General features: G+C 44.3%; 2 protein-coding genes across 3 annotated transcripts; one reads left to right on the top strand and one right to left on the bottom strand.

Annotated features, from left to right (window-relative positions):
- Positions 1-15615: 15615 nt before the first annotated feature.
- Positions 15616-18416, top strand: LOC133884840 (uncharacterized). 2 transcript variants are annotated; one of them, XM_062324410.1, is made up of 6 exons: positions 15616-15840; positions 16110-16197; positions 16497-16654; positions 16735-16789; positions 16865-16915; positions 18088-18416. In XM_062324410.1, the coding sequence occupies exons 1-5, from the start codon at positions 15739-15741 to the stop codon at positions 16879-16881; spliced, it is 420 nt and encodes a 139-aa protein (XP_062180394.1). In that variant the 5' UTR covers positions 15616-15738; the 3' UTR covers positions 16882-16915; positions 18088-18416. The 2 variants fall into 2 exon arrangements, with proteins under 2 accessions (XP_062180394.1, XP_062180393.1); XM_062324409.1 differs by having other exon boundaries at positions 16110-16200.
- A 1496-nt stretch (positions 18417-19912) lies between these two features.
- Positions 19913-23888, bottom strand: LOC133884839 (rop guanine nucleotide exchange factor 7-like). Its single transcript, XM_062324408.1, has 7 exons — positions 22837-23888; positions 22641-22757; positions 22406-22560; positions 21528-21602; positions 21162-21452; positions 20710-21057; positions 19913-20618 (listed from the first exon to the last, which is right to left on the bottom strand). Exons 1-7 carry the CDS (start codon positions 23108-23110, stop codon positions 20172-20174), a joined length of 1707 nt encoding a protein of 568 aa, XP_062180392.1. The 5' UTR covers positions 23111-23888; the 3' UTR covers positions 19913-20171.
- Between the last annotated feature and the right edge of the window lie 699 nt (positions 23889-24587).

Here is a 24587-nt window from a genome sequence, read left to right as displayed (position 1 = left end):
TGCACACTATAGCTGTCAGGGGGCATCATCGCCATGCTAAGCCAAAAATACTAAAACCAAAAAAACCCGGAAGTTGACAAGTGGAAGATCAATGAAGCAAAGAGACATGGCAAGGTTGAAAAGTTCAAGCCCACCTTCAATCAACTCTTGTCTAAATATGAGAAAGACAAGGTCGTCCCAACTCATGTGAGTCGGCAGAGTAGGGTTAAGCGACCAAGATCACCTCCAAGGCAAGGAGTACACAATCATCATCAACCAAGGGAGGATCATGCTACTAATGTCTACCTGCCACTCGGTCTGTCACCATGTCCATGGGCGCCCCCTCCTATGTCATTCCCTCATTGCCCAACATAGGGTTATAACGGTATATGGATGCACCCTCTTCCTATGCAATTTTCTCATTTTCATCCAGGATAGGTAGCACCACAAAGGCTGATGTTTTAAAGAATATCACACCATATCCATGACCGATTGGAGCATACAAATCGGTCTAGTGATGTTCAACATGCTAGAGTTGTGAAGAAAGTATACTGGGTCAAAGGAAGTAGTATTTCTACTCAAAATTTAGATTCTAATGCTGATAAGAAAAGGACTACTGATGATGACATTATTAAAATTGTTCCAATGAAAGTGGTTGCCGAGGAGTTTGGCAAAAGATTGATTATCTTTGGTGATAATCCGGTCAAGTCTAAATATGTGCCTAATATTGTACAAATTGATTCAAAGCCCAATGATCATGAAGCAAGTAGTAGCAAGTTGTTTTCTAAATACCTACAGATGAAGTGGTGTCCCTCGGATTTATCTCACACAAAGAAAATAAGATTGCAACGGTTACACAATTAAGATTCGATGGAGCAACAAGCTGAAAATTTACAAGATGATACCTTCAATGAGGTGAAACAAATGCAACTCGTAAAGCAAATGTGGAGACCAAAGCTAGATACTATAACATCTCCAGCAACAGCTCTTTCATCAACAACAACGTCGTGACCATGCAAGATGATAAGGAATATGAGGAATTGCTTGATTATGGTGATTCACAGCGCATACTAATAATACTTCACCAACCGAAGGTATGGATATCAATATGATTTTTATGTTACCTTCATAATTTTGTGCTATGGATGAAGGTGAAGTAGCTCAATTAGATTGGGGGCCAAAAGAAGCTATTTTTTAAAGCCAAAGGAGATGGATCGGCACTTGAAGCCGTTATATATGAAAGGCTATATCAATGGGAAGCCGATTTCAAGAATGCTTATTGATGGTGAAGCTGCAGTTAATTTGAAAACATACTCAATTTGCAAGAAGCTTAGTAAAGGTGATAATGAATTAATGAATAGAGATAATAATTTAGAATGGTTAAAAAAGCGTACAGAGCAATATAAATCAAATAAAAATGATATTTGTGAAACTATTGAGGATTTAGATGAATTAGATAAGTTGGGTCAAGGATTTTCGTAGGCCGATCCATAGAAGTGGTTGTTATAGGTAATGGTACTATAGCAAGGTTTAAGTTTGTAAACAAAAATATGAAGCCGATTATAAGGCTAAAGTAATCGAATTGTTTAGAGAATACATTGATTGTTTTGCTTGAGAGTATCATGAAATGTCAGGACTTAACCGAGAGTTGTTAGAACATCGGTTGCCTATTAAAGCAAGGTTTATGCCTTATAAACAACCACCTAGGATATTGAATCCTAACATTTATGATTGGATTAAAGAAGAGATAGACCGATTGTTGAAAACTGAATTTATTAAGCCATGCAGGTTTGGGGATTGGATCTCTAATATCGTCCCAGTTGAGAAGAAGAGCAGCTGTAAGTTTTGAATTTGCATCGATTTTAGAGATTTGAATAAAGCTACACCTAAATATGAATATCCTATGCCTATAGCCAACATGTTAATTAATGATGCTTCAGGATATAAAATAATTAGTTTTATTGATAGTCATGCTACTTATAATCAAATTTTTATGGCTGAAGAGGATTTATCTAAAATGACTTTTCAATGTCCTGGTTTTGTTAGTTTATTTGAATGGGTAGTCATAACATTTGGATTGAAAAATGTCGATGCTACTTATCAAAGGGTTATGAATTTAATTTTCATGATTTGCTTGGTGTTATACTAGAAGTGTATATTGATGACATAGTGTTTAAATTGGATAGCAATTATTCTCATTTAGTCGATTTATGTTTAGCCTTTGAAAGGATGCGTTGGTATTGTCTGAAAATGAACCCACTCAAATGTTCTTTTAGTGTGTCAGTTGAGAGTTTTTTAGATTTTATAATACATGAGAAAGACATAGAGATAGATTCTACTAAAATAGAGGTTATACAAAAGGTTCAAGCACCTAAATGTAAAAGGGATATGCAGAAATTCTAGGGTAAGGTAAATTACTTGAGGACATTTATATTGAACTTGTACGTGAAAGTTAGTGCTTGTACACCTATACTTCGGTTAAAGAATGAGATCGAATTTACTTGGCGGCAGAACAGCAGTTTGTATTTGATGGAATCAAGAAATATTTGTCTACACCTCTGGTGCTTCGGATGTCTAAAGCCAAATTGCCTTTTTGGTTACATGTTGCTACGTGAGAGAATGTGATTGGTACTGTTTTGATACAAAAAATTGATGGCAAAGAGCATGCAATCACTTACTTGAGCTGATATCTTTTGGAAGTGGAGATGAGGTATATCTTTATTGAAAATTTATGCTTGTCGTTGTATTATGCTTGCACAAAGTTAAGGCATTATTTGCTATCTAGTACTTGTGTAGTAGCATGTCAAGCTGATGTTGTTAAATATATGTTGCAAATGCCAATTTTAAGTGGTAGAATTGCTAAATGGGGTTATGCACTTATAAAGTATGATTTGGCTTATGAATCTTTGAAATATATTAAAGGTCAAATTGTAGCTAATTTTATTGATGATAAGCATGATTTAAAAGTTGGCTATATATCTATTAAACCATGGAAGCTTTATTTTGATGGCTTGGCTGGTAGGGTTGGACAAGGTGTTAATCTTATTTTCAAATCATATGGAGGTGATGTTTTTGAAACATCTTGTCATCTAGATTATTTTTGTACCAACAAAAAAGCCTAGTATGAATCTCTCTTGTTATGGTTAGAAATTTTAAGTTTTCATGGATGTAAAGAATATAAAAGCTTTAAGTGATTCATTGCTAGTAGTGCAGCAAATTTTCGGTAATTATCAATATTTTGATGGAACACTAAATAGATATCATGATAAATGTCTAGACATCATTGCAAAATTGGATGATTTTGCTATTAATCATGTGTCTAGAGATGATAATTTTAGAGCAAATGATTAATAGAGGTAAATTCTTTATGATTAAAAGGTCGATGCTTGAAAGTGTTGATTATTGTATAGCTGAACAAGAATTTTCTCTAATAGAAGAAAAGGCTGAAGCAGCTGAATATAAGGATTGGAGAAATCCTTTAATTGATTACTTAAAAGTTCCAAGCAAAAGTTTTGATATGAAGTTTTGGTGATAAGCCTTTAAATATACATTGTTGAATGATTTGCTTCTTAAATGCTTGGATTCGGATGAAGCAAGAGTTACTATGGGAGAGGTACATGAGGTCTTATATGACACACATAAATCAAATCGTAAGATAAAGTGGTTATTAAAAAAAGCTGATTTTTATTAACCTACTATACTTAATGATTGCTTCAAGTATTATAAGGGATGTGAGGCATACCAGAAGTTTGGTGATATTCAATTTGTTCCTGCTGCTATGATGCATACTATTATCAAACCATGATCGTTCTGAGGATGACGCTTGAATTGCATCGATCAAATATATCCTCCATCATCTAAGGGTAATCGCTTCATCATGGTTGCAACGGATTACTTTACCAAATGGGCTGAAGTTGCTCCTCTTGAGAACATGACGCATAAGGAGGTGATTAATTTTATATTGAAGCATATTGTTCATAGATTTGGTATTCCGTAGACTTTAACTACGGGATCAAATTACTTCATTCATGTCACATCAAATACGCGAATTTTCTGAGTAATTGAAAATTAAACTTCTCAATTTATCTTCATGTTATGCTCAGGTTAATGGTTAGACCGAGTCTAGTAATAAGATTTTAATTAAGCTTATCAATAAAAAGATAGAGGAACACCCTAGGAGATGGCATGAAATTCTATCGGAGGCTTTGTGGCACACCGCATATCTAGACATGAAGCCACTAAAGTAATACCGTATGAACTTGTTTATAGGCAAGAGATTGTATTACCCTTTGAAGTGAATCTTGATGCCTTAAGATTGGTCAAGCAAAATAACTTGTCAGTCATGGATTATTATGATATAATGCTAGACATGATTGATGAAGTGACGGATGAAAGGTTAGAGGCTTTAAAGGGGATTGAGAAAGACAAGTTGAGAGTAGCTAAAGCCTACAATAAGAAGGTAAAAGCAAAGTCATTTCAAATTAAGAATCATGTGTGGAAGACTATCTTGCCTATCGGATCAAAGGATAACAAGTTCGGTAAATAGCCTCCAAGTTGGGAAGGTCTGTACATAATGGTAAGTATCATCCCTAGAAATCTTTATATGTTAGAAACCTTGCAAGGAGATAAATTACCTATAGCTATTAACAGATGGTACTTGAAAAAAAAATTATCCTAATGTGTGGCAGGATGCTTAAAGAAACATGGCCGATGTGTTAGTTACAATCGTTCTAAGGAATATTCATGGCCGATATTTTGATCATCGCCCTAAAAATGATAGAAAGGAAGATGATGTGTTTTTGGTAAGCAAGCTTGACCAAAAACAAGGGGGCATGTGTTGATGGCAAAAAATAGCATTGCTAAGATTTTTTATGAATGTCGGATGTTCCTGTGCTTTGGTCATGTTTTCACTCAAATATCCGGTGGGTAGAATAGGTTAGTGCAATGAGTTTTGCAAGGTTTTCAGCCTGTTTGGACTCTTCGAATGTTTCGATGTTCAAAATTTTGTTCCCACCGAAACATTCGGTGTTCATTCTCGAAGTTGCGAGTTTCAACATATCGGAATATCCGATTAAATATTTTTGTCTAAACCAAGAGGTTTGTGTTAAAAAATCGAACCTTTCGATTGGATTAGAACATCCAATTAAATTTTTTTTCAAGCCGAGAGATATAAGTTTGAAAAAACCAGACCTTCTGGAATGTATCAGAACATTCGATCGCGAGTATCAAAACATCCAATTTGATACAGATCTGGATTTTTTGAAGAGATGGAGTCAGATTTAAAAACGTGTTTTGATAGATTCCAATTTAAAACGGGGTAAGACCACTCCTCCCTATAAATATAAAGGGCTATTATCGATTGAGATCATCCAAAATCTAATCGAACAAACACAATTTACTTTATCTTTCGTTTTTACCTCTTTTTCCTTAGTTCTCTTTTTCAACCTCCATTGCTTCTTGTTCTTGATCTCGACGATCAAAAACAAGCCACCGGCCATCTACTCTCTAACGAGGTTCCTTCCGAGTGTGGGTGACGACGAAAGGTATGGCACCACGACTAAGGTTTACTTAGACGCTACCCGCGGGATATATTGATCGGAACATTCGATTGGTCTGATCGTAACATCCGATTTAGGCTGGGATTTTCAGTCCAAGAATTTACACACAATATGCTTATCATTTGGCGCGGCACTTTTACACGTCAACACATGCCCAGCTGCTGCGACATACTTTGAGCCAACTTGCCTAACCATCGTGAACGTAGAAAAGCACGATATATATCTAGTTGATCGCTGCATGCTCTTTCACAAACCCAATTTGCAGCATGGATCAGGCGTCGCTCAATTTCCACCGAAGCACGGATCATATACATTTTTCATATATTATTACTCTCTGATCTATGTCATGCGCATGCCTCACCTGCCGAGGGACGGAACCAATTTGCAGCCGGCAGATCAGGCTGGTAGACACGGACGGATCGGTCGATGGGGCTGCTGCATCTTTAATTCCCTTTCCCTCCTTTCGTTCTCCGGGGTCACGTCGCGGGAAAACCCGGTGGCGAGCGAGGACGAGGTCGACGTCACCGGACCGATGAAACCGACGGGAGCTGGGCGGGGGGTTTGGTATCGAGTAGAGCTCGCTCTCATCTCATTACAATGGCAGGTGGCGCGCGCCGGCGGGAGCGGTGGGTGGTGACGGGTAGCGTCGCCTGACATGAGATGAGATCCTCCGCTAGTGTTCGTGTCACCTCGATCGCGTCCTCGCGGCGGGCGATGGGGACCCGAAACGCATCGTCGCGGTTCAGACCGCACGCGCGCGGTGCCGACCACGACCAGGAGCACGAGACCGTGAGATCACGGCCGGGTCGTCGCTACCAGAGAAAACGTCATCTGTAACGGTTTAAAAAAAACTCATCTATAATGGTTGATTAACTCATCTATCGGTTCAGATATGAGTGCATCTAATCTATAAAACTAAAATCCACACTTGCTAGGTGCTAGCAAGAATTGAACTCGAGATCTTTAGCCTTTACGTAAGCCCACCTACCATCAGATCACAAAACCTTTTTTGTTTTAATAGGATATGCATATATGTTTGAATATTGTTGTTCTCACTCATCTATGATTGTTCGTATAACAGTTCGTTGCTTCTAGCCATATCCTAAACGGGCTTCTTTACCAACCATTAGAGAATATGTAATCTCAAATGGTTCTACTTGAATCGTTAGAGATGAGGGGTCAGGATGAGTCTTTATCCAGTAGTGAGTGCATGCTATAAATGCATGCGGCCTTCATTCCCGTCGCGGTCGGACCCAGGGAGGTGGAAGGAGCACGTCAAATGCGTGCGGGCGAGCGTACTTGGCTGCAAGGTTGTCGTGTACTGGGCTTGACCTGAGGCAAACCAACCAGACGAGGCAAGGGATGGATAAAAAAGAAGGGAACACCACCAGAAAAAGGATGGAAGAGAATAGACCCGAACTAGCTCCCTTTTCCCCATCTTCCTCTACTATTGTGCATCTTCTATCTCTAGACTTCTTTTTCTTCCTCTAGATCTCCCCTTTAGAACCTTCTTCCCAGCAAGGTTCGTAACAATTGGTATCACAACCAACAAGCCACCCGCTATGAGTTAGGAGGAGGAGTGGGCTGCCATGTCTGACGTGAGGAAAGAGAAGCTCCAGTAGTAGCTCATGCAATTGATGGATGAGGTTCATTTGAGGAGGGCCGAGCACCGCACAAAGATAATGGCCACAATGAACAACATCATAGGACTCGTCTCGTCTCCGGTAGCGTCCTCTACATCCATTGATTCCGCGTCTTCTCCCGCAAGCACAACCAACCTCTTCAGTGCGTCCACCACCAGTTCTACGTCGATGACCCTGGGGATGTTCAGTGCCATCTCCAAAACGTTATCCCCATATCCTCCAGCGTCTCCCCATCTCTTCCGGTGACACATGTGCCATATGCATCCACGCCATCATGCTTGCTCCGACTGGGAACACCAACATCATGCTCCTCCGCTGCCCAACTCTAATAACGGAGAGGGCGAGACGCAGATGAACATGAACTACTACACGCCATGCACGGACCCGAGCCTAACACTGGGCCTCCTACCAACTACGACCGCCATCTTCTCATGGTGCTCTCCCATGGCGATGTTAGCGAGCTCCGGGCCAAGTACAGGGGCGGTTGGATCGTCATGCAACCCTTCCCCGGCGCGTTCGTCACCAACTTCGAGCGCCAAATGGAGAACGTCACCAATAGGCTACTGCAGAGCATGGAACTCCGCGTGGTTCCCAACTCGATGGTGTCAACGCTAATCATGCCAGTGACGGAGTGCCACATTGCGCAGGTAGAGGAGCTGGTAAGCGAGCAGGAGAACTCGCCCAAGTGCAGGGTGTTTCGCTTCAGGGAGTTCATGGAGGCATATGATGCCACCACGATTCTGTCACCAACCCCGCACCAAGCGCCGTCGACACCCACCAACCATTCTAGGAAATGTGTCGACGCCGACGCCGACATCACCGCGCTCAACGGGCTCATGGTCAAGTTCCACGCGCACGGCGAGCTTCCTCAGTCTGTCACACTGATCTGCATGACCGGCATCTGCGTTGTCGACATCTGCGGACACACGTCCCTCCCGGTTATCTGCTTCTCACAACTCAACCCGCTTTCCTATCATCAACCCCCATGTGTTCCGCAAAGTTGCCAACGCAGTGCCCATCACCAAGGAGGACTCGAGGATCCAGTGGCCAAACAACATCAGCGCTGGGGTGGATGCGGGTGCCAAGATTCCCGTGATGGGAGATGTCGGCAGGTACCAGGTGTCTGATATCTTCATCACGGACTACGAGGTGACTCGTTTCGCCTTCATGAATGGCCTGGTTGGGTACTTCGACATCATAGAGGAGTGGTGGGTCATGTTCATGGGCCCTACGAGCACCATCTCAACCTGCTATCATGGCGGCAAAGCCTGGTGGACGTCATCGTGGTCGACACGGGCTTCGATGGGCTCATCGACCTCGCCATGCTCCGTCGCGTGTTGAGCTCACCCGAGTGCGCAGACCGACCCATGTTGGGTGCCTTACCGTCATGCAGCAATGTCACTAGCATGCTCACCGACACCCACATTATCAACTTTGATGCCAACAGGACCTACGTGGAGATCAACATGAGGTTCGGCAAGATGGACAGCTATAATGCGGTCTTCCTTAGCCCGCACAAGTTCATTGGCAGATCAGGCACGCAGAGGATCCTACTCATGAACCGGATGTTGTACTGTCTCGCTAGAATGCTGCCGTCCACCTACGGAGAAAGCATCGTCGCCTACGTCAATGGCTTCAATGAGAAGGACACGGTGTACTACGACGGCATCGAGGAATGGGAGGACACTAGCACACCGTCGATCGTGAAGAATGTGTGTGTGTCGCTGGCATTCTAGGTCAAGGAGCACGTCGGTTGTGATGTCATCGCATTCCGGGAGCACATCTACACCGAGATGTTCGCCGAGCTACTCAAGTCTGACGTCGAGCACCTATGCGCTGGTGATTAGAGAATCCAAATCCAATGGGATCCTGGCGAGGTGATGGTAGTAGCTTGGGAGCAACCACAATTTAAGGAGAGAGTAATGTCACGTACTGGGCTTGGCCCACGAGGCAATCCAACCGGACGAGACAAGTAACGGATACAAAAGAAAGGGAACACCATCAGAAAAAGGGGATAGAACAGAATAGACCCGAACCGACTCCCTTTTTCCTCATCCTCCTATGCTATTGTGCATCTTTTTACCTCTAGACTTCTTCTTCCTCTATATCTCCCACTCTAGAACCTTCCTCCCAGCAAGCTTTGTAACAAAGGCAAGAACTTTCCGCCATTTACCATATCCGGTTCCGTCATGGCCACAGGGCACTGCTGTTCATGCAGAATGGATTTGTTCGGTGTTTATGTTCGTACATTGTGCATTTCTTGGAGGCAACGATGCCACGATACTACGGTGACTGGTGCCCCTTCTGTTTCTTGAGGTTAATAAGTTGCATGGATTAGATGACGCAAACATTGCTTCCCCATGGCAGAGGAGTGGTGTTTCTGTAAAAGCTTGTGCATTGTTGAGATTGTGAATGTTTCTGCCTTTGTGGAGGGTGTTACACTGGCATTGTGCATTACTAATTCAGTGAACATAGAGAGGAAAATCTATTTGAGATGGCCCAAGAAACTCTCTTCGATGAAGGCTCAGGAACAAAAATGTAGGCCCAGAGCATTTCGAGAGCCGGCCGTTTTATCAGGCCTGTTTTAAGCCCAGTCGGCCCAATGCTGACTTCTCTCCTTTTTTTTTGTTCATTTTATTTTTACCTTCTCATCGTGTCACTCTCTTTTGCACAGTTGTTTTTAAACAATATGATAAGAGAGCTGCCAACTATATAAATAAATAAGGAGATAACAGGAACGAGGAAAAAAGATATAAACGCCGTCCTGCACAAGAGAACACATCTCAGGAAGAAACCCCACTTGATCACGTAGCTAGAGAGGCAAATTGCCCACTAGCACAACACCAAACAGCAGGCTAGCACTCGCGCACAGCACAACACAACACCGCAGGCAAGTGAAGAGCTGACTGTACTTGACACGCTAAAGCTTTAAAATTAGCATGCGAGCTAGACAATGCGAAGGTCCACCAATACACAAAACCTAGAGAGAGAATAATAGAAACGGAGGCCTGAAGAACCACAAGTTTCCTCACGGTTGAATAACTGTGGAAGCAACGCATAACTAGGACAACCAACGTGTTGACAAGATTTATTAAAGCTGATCAAATCTAGCTTAAAAAATCCTAAATTTATTGAAACCGGTCAAATCTAGCTCTAAAAAATTTTGGATATAAAGCTATAAATAGATAGAGGATATTTAGTTGAGCTATTTTATTTTTATTTTGGATTAAAAATAAAAGTTTAAATTATTTTATTTTATTATACAAACTTTAAATTTAGTATGAATTTTAGAGTTAAAGCTATGCTAAATAGACACTTCAGAGCGAGAAGGGTGAGAGCAGCCCCAGGGCTCAGCTGGCGTCACGAAGAACATCCTACGATAGCTTGTCGAAGAGTTCAACCTATCTATCGCCAGTTCGGGACCACGATGTATGACTTAATTCTAACCTAATCACATGAATAACCTTAATGTGAATTAGGTGGGTCTGACCTTGATTAGGATTTAGGAGATGCCATCTGTTGAGGTATTCACGGATGGACGTAGAGCTGCCACAGGGTACAGTACTTTGGTGAAATCGTGTGTAGATATAGTCGATGCGTGTAGGTGATCGTCGGAGTAGCCGTCGGTGATGGCTTTCGGATCGTGATAGTGCTTTTAGGATCAGTTTTATGGTTTTAGAGTATTAGGGTTAGACTAAACTCGAGAGTGATCAATCCTGCAATGAGATGGCCGATTTCCCCTTTTTAACTTTGGCAGTGTGCACCTCGCGATTGAAAAAAACGGTTTCACCACCGATCACAACGCATGGTGGGCCCGTTGGTCCCCTTAGGACTCGGATGAATCATTTGGGGTCACGCTGAGATCAATAACTAACACACGGCAGCAATACGAGAGTCTGAAACTTTTGGGCTCTTGATCAACTGGCTTCCAAAGTTCGTTCCCAAGCTCGATCCTGACTGCTGCTTGCCGAAGTCGACCCATCAAAGACGGGCACTGCTGACCGGAAGTCCCCCCAAGCCCACCTCACCAATCGCCGATGAGCTTTGCTAACTCGCCCCCTCAAGCAGCCAAGGGACAGGACGCCCGGCCAACATCGGCGGATTCGGCGCGCCGTGCCGTGCCGTGCCGTGCTTCGCTTATCCTTGGCTCACCCGGTGACGCTAACGCCGACACTTGCGCGCGCGCGCGTCAGCCGTCAGCTACCACCCACCCACCCACCCACCCACCGAGCGCGAGCGCGTCGACCGTCGGGTGCAGGGTGCGTAGCATATCAGGATAACACGCTGGGGCATAAAGTAGCTTATCCTTGTACCAGCCGAGATCTATGTATAGAGCCAGATATTGATCGGGCGACGGATCCGATCCTTCTCCACCCTTCCTTATTTCCTCGTGGGGCCTGCGTGCCTCGCCTGTTCGTGTCAAACCGCCGGCACGGGAGGATAGAGACGGATCGTTCGCTGGGTCCAAATCTGCACACGCCTTTTGCACTCGTCGGGCTCACCCTGCGGTCGCCTTTGACGGCAAGCGGATAAAAAAAGGCCGCGGCAAGAGGCATCACTGGCACATCATCCATCGCCCTGAGCTCGACCCTGCCCCTCTTAGGTGTGTTTGATTACGAAGCAGAATAGGATGGGGTTGTTTTTAAGGATTGAATGATTCTTTTTTAGATGGATGGGATGATACTTTGTATTTTTATGAGAACGAACGGGGACGAGAATCATTAGCTAATTATATCTTTTAATTTTAAATAATTATTATTAATAATACACTAACACTATTAATATTATTTTTACCATAGTCATTACTAATTAACAATAAAATATGTTAATTAACTATAATCATACTCTAATTAGCTCATTAATTATCATTAATTAGTACATTAACCCTTACAGATTCTAATCTCATAGTAATATATACTTAATAAGTAATACAAACATATTAATATCACTAATCATTTTACTAATAGATATAATTAGTAAAGGTGGATGGTTTCGTCTCACAAATTTGAAAGGATAGCTTCATCCAATATATTGAGAGAATATTCTTTAGAAGGGATATTCTTTACGAGGGATGATTCTATTCCTGCTATTAAAAAAATCAAAGATCACCTCTCTAACCCTACTTATCTCGTGAATCAAACACACCCTTACTTATAAATGAGATCGATCGACCTGTAAAGGAAATGGTGGTGAGATAAGGACGAGCTCGGCGCGCTTAATTATTGGCGCGCGCGTCTCATGTCTGCAAACCCCGGGGGGTCCACTTCGCCACTTGTGATAATATCTTCAGTAGTGGTACTGGTGCAGCGAGTTTATCCGGTGAATAGCTCGGTTCCAGTTGGCCATCTTGCCGAGCATTTTGGACCGGAACAAAGACGCCGGCACGGCACTGCATCGATGCTGCCGGAGTGGTCAGTGAAGGTGGATAACTTGCAGCTGCTGATGCCTTCTTGTGTGAGTCTTGGTTCCAGATGAAACGAACGGGCATCTTGCCACTGGCGTGCTAAACGCTAGTGGCCAGTGGCATGGGCGTGCTGATGCTCCTAGAACGAAGCTTCTGTCTTTGATATGGAAGCTTCTCTTTTTTCTGGATACGTTGAAGAATGTAAAATGCTATAGAGATCGAAGCGAAGCGATATGGTTCTATCCTATTCAATCAACACGTGCATTCGCAAGTGCAGTTGTCAGTGTCCATGATGAAGCCATGGTCGACAATGCAAGTGAATATGAATTTTTTCTACGAAAGTGATAGTAGGTTTAAAATGCAAGATTCTTTCCCCTGTGGGAATTTAACGAAGAAATGACACGATTCCCCTAAGGATTGCCGGAAAAGATCTCCAAAATGAGGCAGAAGACACCACAGCTCTAACCACTCATGGGTTATGGGTCATCTGCCATTCAGCTTTATGCAATGAAGCTCCCCTGAGTATAAACAAAACTGGATTTGTTTAAGCTAGCCTGAGGCCTAGTTTAGCTGATAGATGATCAGGTGGATGTGGTATTTTTGGTCTAGTTTAGCTAGCTAAGTTCGCCCACGGTGTTGTGGTTTTGAGCTCAGTTTTCTTTAAAAACAAGTGTTTGTGTAGTTTGTTAGTCGGTCGAGCTCTTCTTCTTCTTAATGTAATAGATAGTTCTCTAGTCTATTGTTTCGGACTAACCACCTTAAACATGTTTAGTTAATTAGGACAAAAAGCAATGCAGCAAAAATGTGTTTCCCAGGTATGAATTTATCGAAACCCACATCCTCCCCATCCTCCTTGTATCACTGATATATAAGTATGTATTATTTGTGTATACGGTACATAGTTTACATGACGAAGAGATGCTTTATTTTTCTTTGAATTGTTATCATTTCCTTTGCCCCTTATGAAGTAAATAAAACACTAACCGCAAAAAAATAGAGTCAACACTAGCACACTACTTTAGTATTCGGTAGGTTTATGATAGTATGTAGTATATATTTTTTATGTTAATTTACTTGTATAATTTTTCATATATCAAAATTACATATTCTAGAACATAGATACAATCAATATCAACACTTGACGGCACATTTTTTAGACTATGACTTCTTTGCTTGGGAATTATGCTCTCGTATAATGAAACTATAACAACGCGATATACTGTTTGCATAATTTATTAAGCTTGAATTTCTAGAAGTTTCAACTAGGTAAGCTTCATTGATTTTCTAACATATTTCATGAGTTACAACAGATTCTCAATATAATGTGTACCAGCAAGTTTATGAAATTTCATGATTTATTTTAGGGTTATCTCAATGGTTGTGGATTTTAGAGGTCATGAAGTTGGCGCTGACAATGTTGAAGATAACAATGCCCCACAAAGGTCTTAACTCGCATTATCCTCATTGTTAAGCTCTTGCCTTCGGTTGCCATTGTCTCATGGTCAAGCCGCAGCTATGCCATCTCTCCTCTTAGCCTTGACCTTCTATTGTTCCCTACTTGCCTTTAACTTCATCACAACACCCTCTTATGGTCACCATCTTCTCTCTCCTTACACGCAATGCTGCCTTCATCACACATTGCAGCCACATCCAAGGTTCGAGGGTGGGGGATTAATTGAAAATCAAGAAGGGAGCAGGGTTTGCAAATACGAATGAAATGCGCGAATATCGACTGATATGCATCAACTCGAGCTCAGTCGCATTTTCAAAACTGAAGCATATCGGTCGAATTTGAATACAAATTCAAAAAAATACAAATTTCGGTTGCATTCTCACCGAATTCTTCGAATTTTAACCGATATTCGCAATATTAGACAAATGCGCTAGGGTTCAAATTTTGAGTCTCGCACGCATTTGTGAACCCTGGAAGGGAGAGGATGGTGATAGCAAGAGAAATAAGAAGCAGGTTCAAATTTGAGGGGAATAGGGAGCAAAATATTTAGTGAAGTTTGCTCTTGTTGGATGCAAAGTAATAAATAGCAAATAGCGGGGTTGTAGTGGATTTACATCAGGGTAGCACATGGTGGGTGATATAGCGGTCACTAAGTTTCAATAGTGGTATTTGCAAAATATCTATTTTTATATAATGGTGTATATGTCATGACTTTCTCCCATAATAAAAATCATACAAAATATATTAATCAACTAATTTAGAGTTGAGAAGCATAACTGATACATACAACAAGTTAATAAGATAACGAAAGTTTAATATTAAAAATTAAAAATTTAAAGAGGTTAAGGATGGACCGCTACCATGACTAATAGTGGCCGCTAAAGCAATCTTACGAGCGTTATAGCGGCTGCTAAATTCCAATCCGCTATTTTTGACCACTACCTTGTATTGGTAGTGTTTATACCACGCTACCACTATTGTGACGTTTACCAATGCTATTTAGTATCTTTGTTGGATGTATCTACCAAAGTAGCAAATAGCTTTGATTCAATAGTCAATGCCTACCCTGTTTCGCATTTTTTATTTTCCAATTTGAACTACATAACTCATTTAGATGTTATACACCATCCTTTCTTTGATTGATAAGTTTTACTTATTTATATTTCATTATAGCTAAAGTTGTAAAATAAAGTCAAGTTACTTGAATTTAAATCCCAATGGGATTTCCCCTCGAATTCTCTGCTGGTCTAGGGGGTGAGAGCAAAAAGGCATGCTGAATTTTCTTATCCATCTCCCTCAAGATCTTTGAAATAGCCTTTATATGAGTGAAGTTCTAAAAGAAAACCAATGTTACTTGAATTCACTTTTCAAAAAATTAAATGTTACTTAATTCTGATCTTCGATCTTTGCAGAGAAAGAGAGAGAGAGAAATATGATCTTCTACGGGACCTGTCCCTGTAAATTCTCCGATGGCATGGGGTCGGGAGCAAAATACACTTTCCCCACCGGCCCCCTCAAGATCTTGGAAATAACAAAACCGGGCTGCTCCGTCGAGGCCCTTAAATGCAGTCACAGGTGGAGGCCGGAGCAGGACGCCACGAGGCGAGAGCCACCAACTGTTTCCTCCGCGCCGCCGCCTACAACGACCACTTCACGTGCCCTATCTTTCTCCGCCTGTTCACGGCTCCATCTCCCGTGGACATGGAGGCCAAGAAGAAGTCGCAGCCCGCCCCCGCCGGAGCCAGAGCCGCGCCGCCGCCGGCCAACGATTACTTCAGCGCCGTCTTCTCCGCGCCGCCTGCGGTACCGCCTCTTCGCGTCACCTTTACCCCCCCCCCCCCCCACCCTCCTCTATTCGCGACAGTCCACGACATCTTTGTCGTCCATTTGTTGAACTAGTGATGCGAATTCCGTTACTGTCTGATTTGTAGTAATAATTCCATGTTGTTTTCTCTAATAAGTTCGATTCTGTAACTTTTAGGCGGTAATTTTTGTGATCGAACAGTTAGAGGTTTCTACGAAATCCTGTTTGGGTATGGTTGTGACGTTGTTGTTCTTGTTTTATCTGCAAGGGAACTGCGAGAGACGCAAAGCAGGCGGACTTGTATGTGATGCTGAACAAGGCGAGCACCAGAGGGCAGAATGGCGTTGGCACTTCAGGTAGTTGTGGAATCTCATGCCTATTTGATATTGCTATGCAATTAAGGTTCAGTTTATAATTAAGTAGAACAAGATAAAAGAGGGATGAGTTCAGCCGAAATAAAAATTATAGGATTCTGGCCAAGTGAGTGCGCTCTTGTGCGCCACTCCACTTTCTTATAGGCCAGTCAAGCTGCAAAAGGTGCATCGATCATTGTAGCTATGTTCCCTGGACCCTTGTTATAGGTTTCGTATCATGTTTGATATGCGAATTATGATACATGGGCGAATTAACTGATAAAGTTTAATGCATCTTCCAGATGGAAAATCCCAAGGCCGCACCGCATACAAGGATGGAAAACATGTTTATCCAAATGAGTCATCAGAATCCCCTTATTTTGGCTCTTCCGTGCATTACGGCGGTCGGGAATTCTATGGCAGCTCTCCACAACAGCAGCCCAATGAACCCCCAAGAAATGTAGGTAGACAATGTTCTATAATAATACAGATCTTTTAGATCAGTTACATTTTATGTTTATTTTGCATTGTCAAATCCAGTATAAGGATGACAATCCGGATGGCTCTCTTGCTACTAGAGGTGATTGGTGGCAAGGTATGGCATTATTGCACGTATAGATATTATCTTGAGTACATGAATGTATGTGCACTGACTAGATTATGTTGTCAGGTTCACTGTATTACTGAATAATCTGCCGAGGACTCTCCTTTTGTGAACAAGGTATACAACAGAAACGTAGTGATTCATATTTGATTGTTTCAGTTGTTTCAGTTGGTGCTTTCCATTGCAAACATATGATGTGTAAGTTATGCTTGCATCATTGGCGTCACTCAATTTATTTCACCCCTATTTTGAGCAACGTCTTGCTGGCAGCATCATTCAGTTTTTCTGTCTCTGAGCATACTGCCCTTGATCATCTGTTCGGTGTAGATATCCTTTACAAACATTAAGAACTTCGAAGCATATCTTTCTTTATGTGTGTCATTATCCCAGTCCCATTGTAAATAAATATTTATTAACTAAAATCTGCTCAAGAATTATTCGTCAGATGTCGAATCGTCTGTGCGCATGATTTCACAGTAGTGAAGGCTGACAACGATGGCGGTAAGACAAAATAGTTCACTGTCATGAAGCGAAAACTTTGATTAACTAGAGCCAAGAACAAGTTGGATCACCATCAATCACCTCCTAGCATAGCATGTCATCTCATACATTCCCCTTTAGCCTTGGAAACAAATAGATTTTTTTCGTACATTGTGATATCTCATTAGAATGGACCGTGGAGCTGCAGGGATTAATTGTTGGATCACTACTCATAGGAAGAAATAATACAGTTGTAGCTAGTGCTATCTTATATTTAAGAGGCTGAGAAGTAGTTTCTTTTTAGGGAAAGCAGTAGCAGGGAGGTGTTTTAATCTTTCGCAAGCCCTTATTTAAGGGGTATTGCTTCTAAGAAGTACATACAATTGGCCAAATGTGAGGTTTTGGCATTTCACCTCATTGTTACCATGACAGGAGGTTGCGACAATGGTTACTCCCCGAAGCTTTTGGAACCTTGTATTAACTCACAAGTCACAATCATAGTTTATCAGGCGCTTCATTACTAGAAACAGAAATCGGGAGTATAACTGATCATTGTAAAATATCTAAGCAGATTGTACGTATTCATTTCTATTTTTTGCGATTTTGGAAAACTTCAGATCATCTATAAAATGTAGTGCTGACGGTGACACATAGGTGCTTAAGCTATTCTGATTTCCGAATACCTAACCATATGGTGTCTTGTACTTGCTATGATCGGTATTAATCTGCTACCTGTGTTACATACAATTCCGTGTCATTGGCTAGCTGCTTCATCATTTATTCACATTTTACTCGGTTGTTTGTCGCAGGAATAAAAGGAATGGAGCTGAGCTTGGTTCGCTATAGTGTTGAACTGTTGACATGAGCCGTCAGGTATCGGAAATCATAGTTGGAAGTTGCAACCACATCCGTTCTGTCGGTGGAGGCAGTATTTAGATGCATCATCTCACCTGGACAGATGTCGGTAGTGCCTTCTCATTTTTCCTTTTCTCCGTTTGTCCCTGTGATTTTAGTTGCAACACTGATGGACTGTTAGAGCAGTAGGAAGTAGTTTCATAAACAGTTGCCAAAGAGTAGCAACTCGCAGGATCACCTGCTATATGTACCGTGTGTTTACTCAAGTGGATTCCGTTTGTCCCTTGTGGCCTTGTTCCTATTATGCTTATTCAAGAGGATTTCGTTTATAGGACTCCTTCAAAACTCTTGCTCATTTGCGAGGAGAGGATTTTGCTTTCCTGCAATTTCATCTGGTAAGAAGATAACAGAGCAACCGAGCGGCTGAATTTCGTTAGGCCGCGCTCATGGGCGGCGGCACCCAAAACTCGCCTGCGCGCGGTCGACACGAGCTCGGTGGTGCTGCGCGCCCGAACCCCGCGCGCCTCGGCACCAGGCTGACGCGTGTAGGAACTAGGAAGAGGCGTTGCCGGCCGCCGTTGGGCGCAACCGCGCACGCGGCTGTACCATGGCGCACCGTGGAGAACGGACGGCTCGCTGAGTTGGTTGCCTGGGCGCTGCAGAAGTGCGTGAGCTGGAGCGCTGACACTGCCGCCGCCCCGTCCGCGCAACGGGCTGGAGCCGTCGGCGGCGGGTGCTCTGACTTGAGAGACCACGCGGGGGCGTGTGCGGCCGCAGCGAGACTGGCGCCGCCGCCACCGACGAGCGTGCGGTGCGTTACGGACTCACGGTCTTCATAGCTAATACTGGTTTGCTAGGTGCGGCGGGAATTTTTTTATTTATATATTTTCATTTTTTTAACATTTACAAAAATACATAATTATTTTAAAATATTACACAGGTAGGGTACGTCTGTTGGATTGGTAACAATTTGTTATTGTCCATCTAACAGACGACAACTTGTGAGATACATAGTATAATGGTAAAAAATTGTTGACGTGATGTACACGTCAATTTATCATCGATCAACAGGCAACATCTTTATTATCATCCGTTGTAAGAGCTGACACCTTTGCTAAACCTACTGGAAAATGTACCGTCCATTCAACAATGAATGGGCAACATCTTTTTATACTGAAAATGGACTTTTGCTGTTGCGTGTATACCGAGAAAGCTTTTAGACTTTTGCATACATGCATGCATCATACAGGCGACATCTTGTGCTTTTGGACTTTGGCATACTGAAAAAACCTAGCAGTGGAAAAGTATTTGTCCTTTTTGAGTGCTCTAGCAAAAGGCTTCGCTCGTGGTCACGTGACATGTTAACTGTACGGTACGATAACCATTTTTAATTGTTGTATTATGGATCTTATAAAGTGTCGGGTGACAGTAAGATATCACCCGTTGAATGGGCAGCAGTAAGATGCCCATCTAACAAAATATAATAGTCTATATTTTAAAATAATCGTGTTTTTTAAATATTAAAAAATAGAAATATATAAATAAAAAAATCGGTGTGGCGGGGAGAGAAACCGTGGGCTGATTGCCGGCACGGGCGAATAGGTCAGGGGCCTTGGGCCTTCCGCCTTTTGGGGTTTCAGCCGAGGGAGGTAAGGTGATTGCTGAGGCCCACGTGGACTTGGTATACGAAAGGGAGAAATGACTAATGGGCTTCAAGCGTTGTAGCAACTCTAGGATGATTGATGCGAGGCAGGACACATTGCCCTGCGACGCCACGCATTGATCCGATGAACATCGGATTTAAAAACTATCTTAGCGCTCGCAAGTCGCAACAAGTCTTCTACAAGACACCGTGCCAGGCACACACTACAAACGGAGGGCGGCAAACGGCAAGACAAATCGCCCTCCTATGCTAAGTACAACACGCTGCGACAAATCAGGCGCGCGCGCGCGCACGACCACGCCGATACGAGGTGAAGTGTACACAGAGAGGCGGAGTCCGGCGACCTCATCTGAACCCAGAGCCTGGCCTGGATCTTCACAGCTCTGCTGCGGCCATCGGGACGTCGAACAAGGGGCTGCTGACCACCACCCCCTTGACGACCTCCACGCCCGCGCGGCCAGCCGTCGACGATGTCGTTCTCTTGGCGCCGGTCCCCCTGCCGTGGTGCGACCGGCGGTCGATCAGCAGGGCCCTCTCGATTTTGGATGGGCTCGACAGCTGCGCCGGCGAGAAGCTCGGCGTGGAGTACGCATTCGCGTACGGCGTGCCCGAGGCGGGCACCACCGGGTACGGCGACGGCACCATGGCCTTGCTGCTGTTGATCTTGCAGGCGATCTTACCCTCCGCGCCGCCGGCGGGGAGGTGGTCGGACTGCTTGCTCAGCTCGTCGACGTTGAGCAGGTCGTCGATCCGTGCGATGATGTTGGAGGCCAGGCTCTCCAGAACCCTTGAGTAGCTCTCAAGGATTGATTTCCCCACGTCCTGTACAATGTTCGCCGATCCATCAGAAAAATGCTACACCAATGCATAAAAAGATGCTTGTCGAACAAAGATCTGCAAGGGATTCACAAACCCTGTTGTACTGAATCTTGCTCATGTGCAAGCTCGTCTGTGTGAGCCGAGGGAACCGTTGCTTCAGGGATATCAAGAGGCCGTCGGCGCGCTCGGCGAGCAGGTCTCTCTTCTCCGTGTCCATTATCATGTCCTTCACAATGCCCCAGGACGATTTGGCGCCCGCGCGGCTTGCCGGTTTCGCGGCGTCCCTTGGGCGCCACACGTAGACGGAGGCCTCGACGCGGTTGGCGATCTCCAGCGCCTTGTACTCCGACGAAAGGTCGAGGCAGTCGAGGAGGCAATCCGGGGAGAACTGGTCCGATGTGATGTAGCGGTATATGACGTCGCCCAGCGTCGCACGTCCATTCTGACATCAAACGTTGATCGAAGAGAGAATCATGTCAGCATCAAGAAATGCACAAATTTGTACGTGAGAATATTCAGACATTGCCATCGCTGAGTGATGCACACCTTTGGCAGCGAGTCGAGGTAGGAGTCGGGGACGTCCATCTCGGCCAAGGCGTTGCTGTTGATGGCCATGGCGGCTTTCAAGATCTGGTTGGCGCAGTCGCGCCTATGCTCGACCTGCCTCCGCGTGGCCTCGCCGAGGCCGCCGGGGGGCACGCGGGGCACTGGGAGCCACCACTTATCGTCGCGGCGGTGGAACGTCCTCAGGAACGGCGCGGAGCCGTCGCAGTCCGGCGCGCAGATGCCCTGATCCACGTACCAGAATTCAGAGTCTCTGAAGCTCTCCAGGATTTCCTGAACACGAAGGGTTTGTCACGAATTGTTCCTCGGTTTAATAGAAGAATTGACATGGGTGTCGATCGAACTCACGAGGAGCATGTGGTCTAGCTTCCGAAGTGCCGGCAAATTGATGGACAGATCAGACCGTGGCCTGCTTGTCATGATCTGAAAATTGGTAAACTACTGAGTTAACACTGCTCGCATCAGAATTATCTTTTTTTTCAGGGATAAAACCACGTACTGCAATCTACAAGCGGCCAGCAACTATTTCATAATTCAATCAGACATTAAACAATTATTGCAACAAAAAAGAAAATTTAATCAGCGAAACTCTGGCTTTGATCTTTTAGTGCATCTCGTGGTAGTTAAACAGGTGCAGCTAGCAAAATGGACAAGCATTTGAATTCGTGAATTTTGATGAAACGCGCAAAAGTGACCTACCAAACGGACAACACATTGATGTGCACTTTACTCTTTGGACCTCAGAGCATCACGCGCCCAACTGTCCCTTTTAATACACTAGATTAGGTATCAAACGGCTAAGTACGTATTCAATGGCTCTTTGCTGCGGCCCTGCACAACTAAAATTCAAATCACCAAGGATTTTGCGCTTAAGTACACTTCGGTAGGACGCCGGACGCTGCTTTTGCTCGTGAGAAACCACACGGCTACTGTTGGGATATGTGTACCAAGTCGGTTTCAGATAGACTTAGGTTTAAATTAGGTGGTTAGGAAAAGAGTTGTAGTTAGATTTTTATTACTGGTCCTACATCGTCAGGACATGAGGACATATGCTCGTCCCTATATTCATGCATCTGTTTGATCATATATATCATAGTTTATTTCCTAACGAACATTAGTTCTCGTCATCAATTTGAGAGTGTACTCCCTTTGGTTCGAGAGTGTAATTTGCTGCATAAGTTAATTTGAGATTGTACTCCATTTAATTGGTGCTAGGTTTCAGTTACCTCCACCCTAGTCCCATCCGGGAACGTCTGCCATGTGGGTACCAGCTCGACGATGTGGTCGCTGACGCAGAGCAGCCAATCCATCTGTTGCCGCCACATGGCCTTCTTCTCCGGCAGCAGCGGCTCCAGCCTCCAGAGCTGCCCGAACATCGTCGCTGCAAAAAGAGTTAACTCCATTAAAGTAATTTTGGTCCATGATAACACAAGTCGAAAGGAAGTGCAGCTCGTCAGGTACCACAGAGGTTGGTTATGGCATTGGAGATGGCGAGCGCGGTGCAGACGCCCTTGCCGCTCCCGGACATGTCCTCACCCAGCAGCAGCTTCGAGAACCTCTCCTTCATCATCTCCATCTCTGGCAATATTTGAACGAGATGGTGAGATTGGCCACTCCGAATCAAAATTAATCGCTCGCTCCAAAAAGCAAGGATTACCTGAGGCTCTGTGCTTCTCGGCAGTGTCCCCGCCGCGCGGCGGCTTCTCCTTCCCGGCCGGCTCGGCCATGACTGTGACGTCAGGCACGCAGGTCTTGATGGCGACCTTCTGCCACTCGTCGGGCGGGGAGTAGGACACGCTGGAGGCGGCCTCGGAGCTGGCGCTGGAGCTGCTCCCGCGGCGGCCCTCGTCGTCGGCCGAGTCCGCGGTCAGTGCCTCGCTCACGTCCCTCTCCTCCTCCTCCTCAGCCGCTCCGGCACCACCTCTCGCCATCCCCGGTCGACAAACGCTCCTGCTGTCACTACGCTACAGGTTAGCCAAGAAGCGCGCGAGGGAGGCGGCGACTACGCACGCAGAGACGCCGACGAAGCCGCTCGCTGCTACTATCACTAACTACACTTGTGGCGTGCGACGAGAGGAACAGCTCGGACATGGCATGGCTGGATCCTTGTGGGGGTGCATGCGACGGTGAGAGGCGTAAAGGATTAAAAGAAGAGAGGCGAAGGGGGAGGAGTGACCGTTGGGTTTTGAGTTGTTTTGGTGGGCTTCTCCGTTCTCCCACCCCCGTCTTTTTCAGAGGGGAGCATCAGCAGACACCAGACAGTAGGAGTGTGCAGCTACCGGTTAGAGGCTGCAGGGATTGGTCGCCGTGGCAGCTACGCTGGGACCGTCTGGTGCGTCGTCTCTACGTATGGGCCGACCGGGCTTTGTTTCTCTCTCCTCGGTCCTGACCTTGCCGTTGTACGCTGTCGCCGCCGGCCATGTGGAGGGAGACGGGTACAAAAATGGGTTGCAGGGTCTGCAAGCTATGGGAATTCCGAGGAGGAAAAAGGGCCGTTTGATGAATCCTAGTTGCATTGTTTGGTTTGTTTAGTGGCGTTGAACGTGATCAAACGGTCAATCGAGCAGTATCATATTCAGCGGTGACCGCGCGCACAACGGAGCGTTGCCACCTGGTCGTACTGTATTTGCGAGATCAGGTGAGTTGCCTGAATTCTTTTTACATCTAAAATCGTTCTCTACATCAAAACATTAAGCTTGTTTCTGAAAAGAACGGTTTGAAACACGTCCAGTAGCGTACTGTAGGTAGAAGAAACCTGTACAGCACGTCCAAGCACGAGCGGGTGATTTCAAAATCTGGGTTCGAAATTCGAAAACACCGAGGCAAAAACGAAAGCCGGAAAGGCTGCAACGGATGGATAGGAACGGAGTAGGACTCGGGAGCCGCGGCAAGGATCTCCTTTTTGCGGCGCATGGAAAATCTAACCTCTGTCCCCGCAAGAGCAGCTCATCAGGATATCTCGCACCAACTGCACTGATCGCGACTCACTTCTACCGGAAGCAAAGAGTGCCGATGAGTCGCGACTGGGAGATTTTTGGTCGCGATCACAAGCAACGGTAAGAAAGAAATGATGCCCACTTTGGCCCAGCAGTGAGTGGCTTTTGATGCGATAGCAGTAGGGGCGGTACTTACTCCGTTTAAAAATAGTATACTGTATTTTAAAAAGTTAAATATTATATTTTAATTAATATTAAATTAAATTATAAGAATATCTTAATGTATAAAAATTATATAACTAGATTCATAATTCAAAATAATTTCACACTATATAGATTTTATAGCTATAAATGATATATTTATAAAAACATCTTAATCGAAATCCAACTTCGAAAACCAAACAAAAAATACGCCTGCTGTATATGAACGGATGGAGTGTTAGCTTTACTCGCATCCCATCAGCAGATTAGC

This window comes from Phragmites australis, chromosome 11 (assembly GCF_958298935.1).
Source record: "Phragmites australis chromosome 11, lpPhrAust1.1, whole genome shotgun sequence".
Taxonomy (NCBI): domain Eukaryota; kingdom Viridiplantae; phylum Streptophyta; class Magnoliopsida; order Poales; family Poaceae; genus Phragmites; species Phragmites australis.
Note: the sequence above shows the minus strand (reverse complement) of the source record. Positions and strands in the feature narration are given on the sequence as shown.

Excerpts from the sequence above, each read along its gene's own strand:
- LOC133884840 (XM_062324409.1), top strand. The coding sequence starts at position 15,739 with ATGGAGGCCAAGAAGAAGTCGCAGCCCGCCCCCGCCGGAGCCAGAGCC. Across the intron at positions 15,841-16,109 it reads TCTTCTCCGCGCCGCCTGCG|GGAACTGCGAGAGACGCAAA; the intron begins GTACCGCCTCTT and ends TTTATCTGCAAG. Across the intron at positions 16,201-16,496 it reads TGGCGTTGGCACTTCAGGTA|ATGGAAAATCCCAAGGCCGC; the intron begins GTTGTGGAATCT and ends TGCATCTTCCAG.
- LOC133884839 (XM_062324408.1), bottom strand. The coding sequence starts at position 23,110 with ATGGCGAGAGGTGGTGCCGGAGCGGCTGAGGAGGAGGAGGAGAGGGAC. Across the intron at positions 21,603-22,405 it reads CGGATGGGACTAGGGTGGAG|ATCATGACAAGCAGGCCACG; the intron begins GTAACTGAAACC and ends ACCAATTTTCAG. Across the intron at positions 21,058-21,161 it reads ACCTCGACTCGCTGCCAAAG|AATGGACGTGCGACGCTGGG; the intron begins GTGTGCATCACT and ends GTTTGATGTCAG.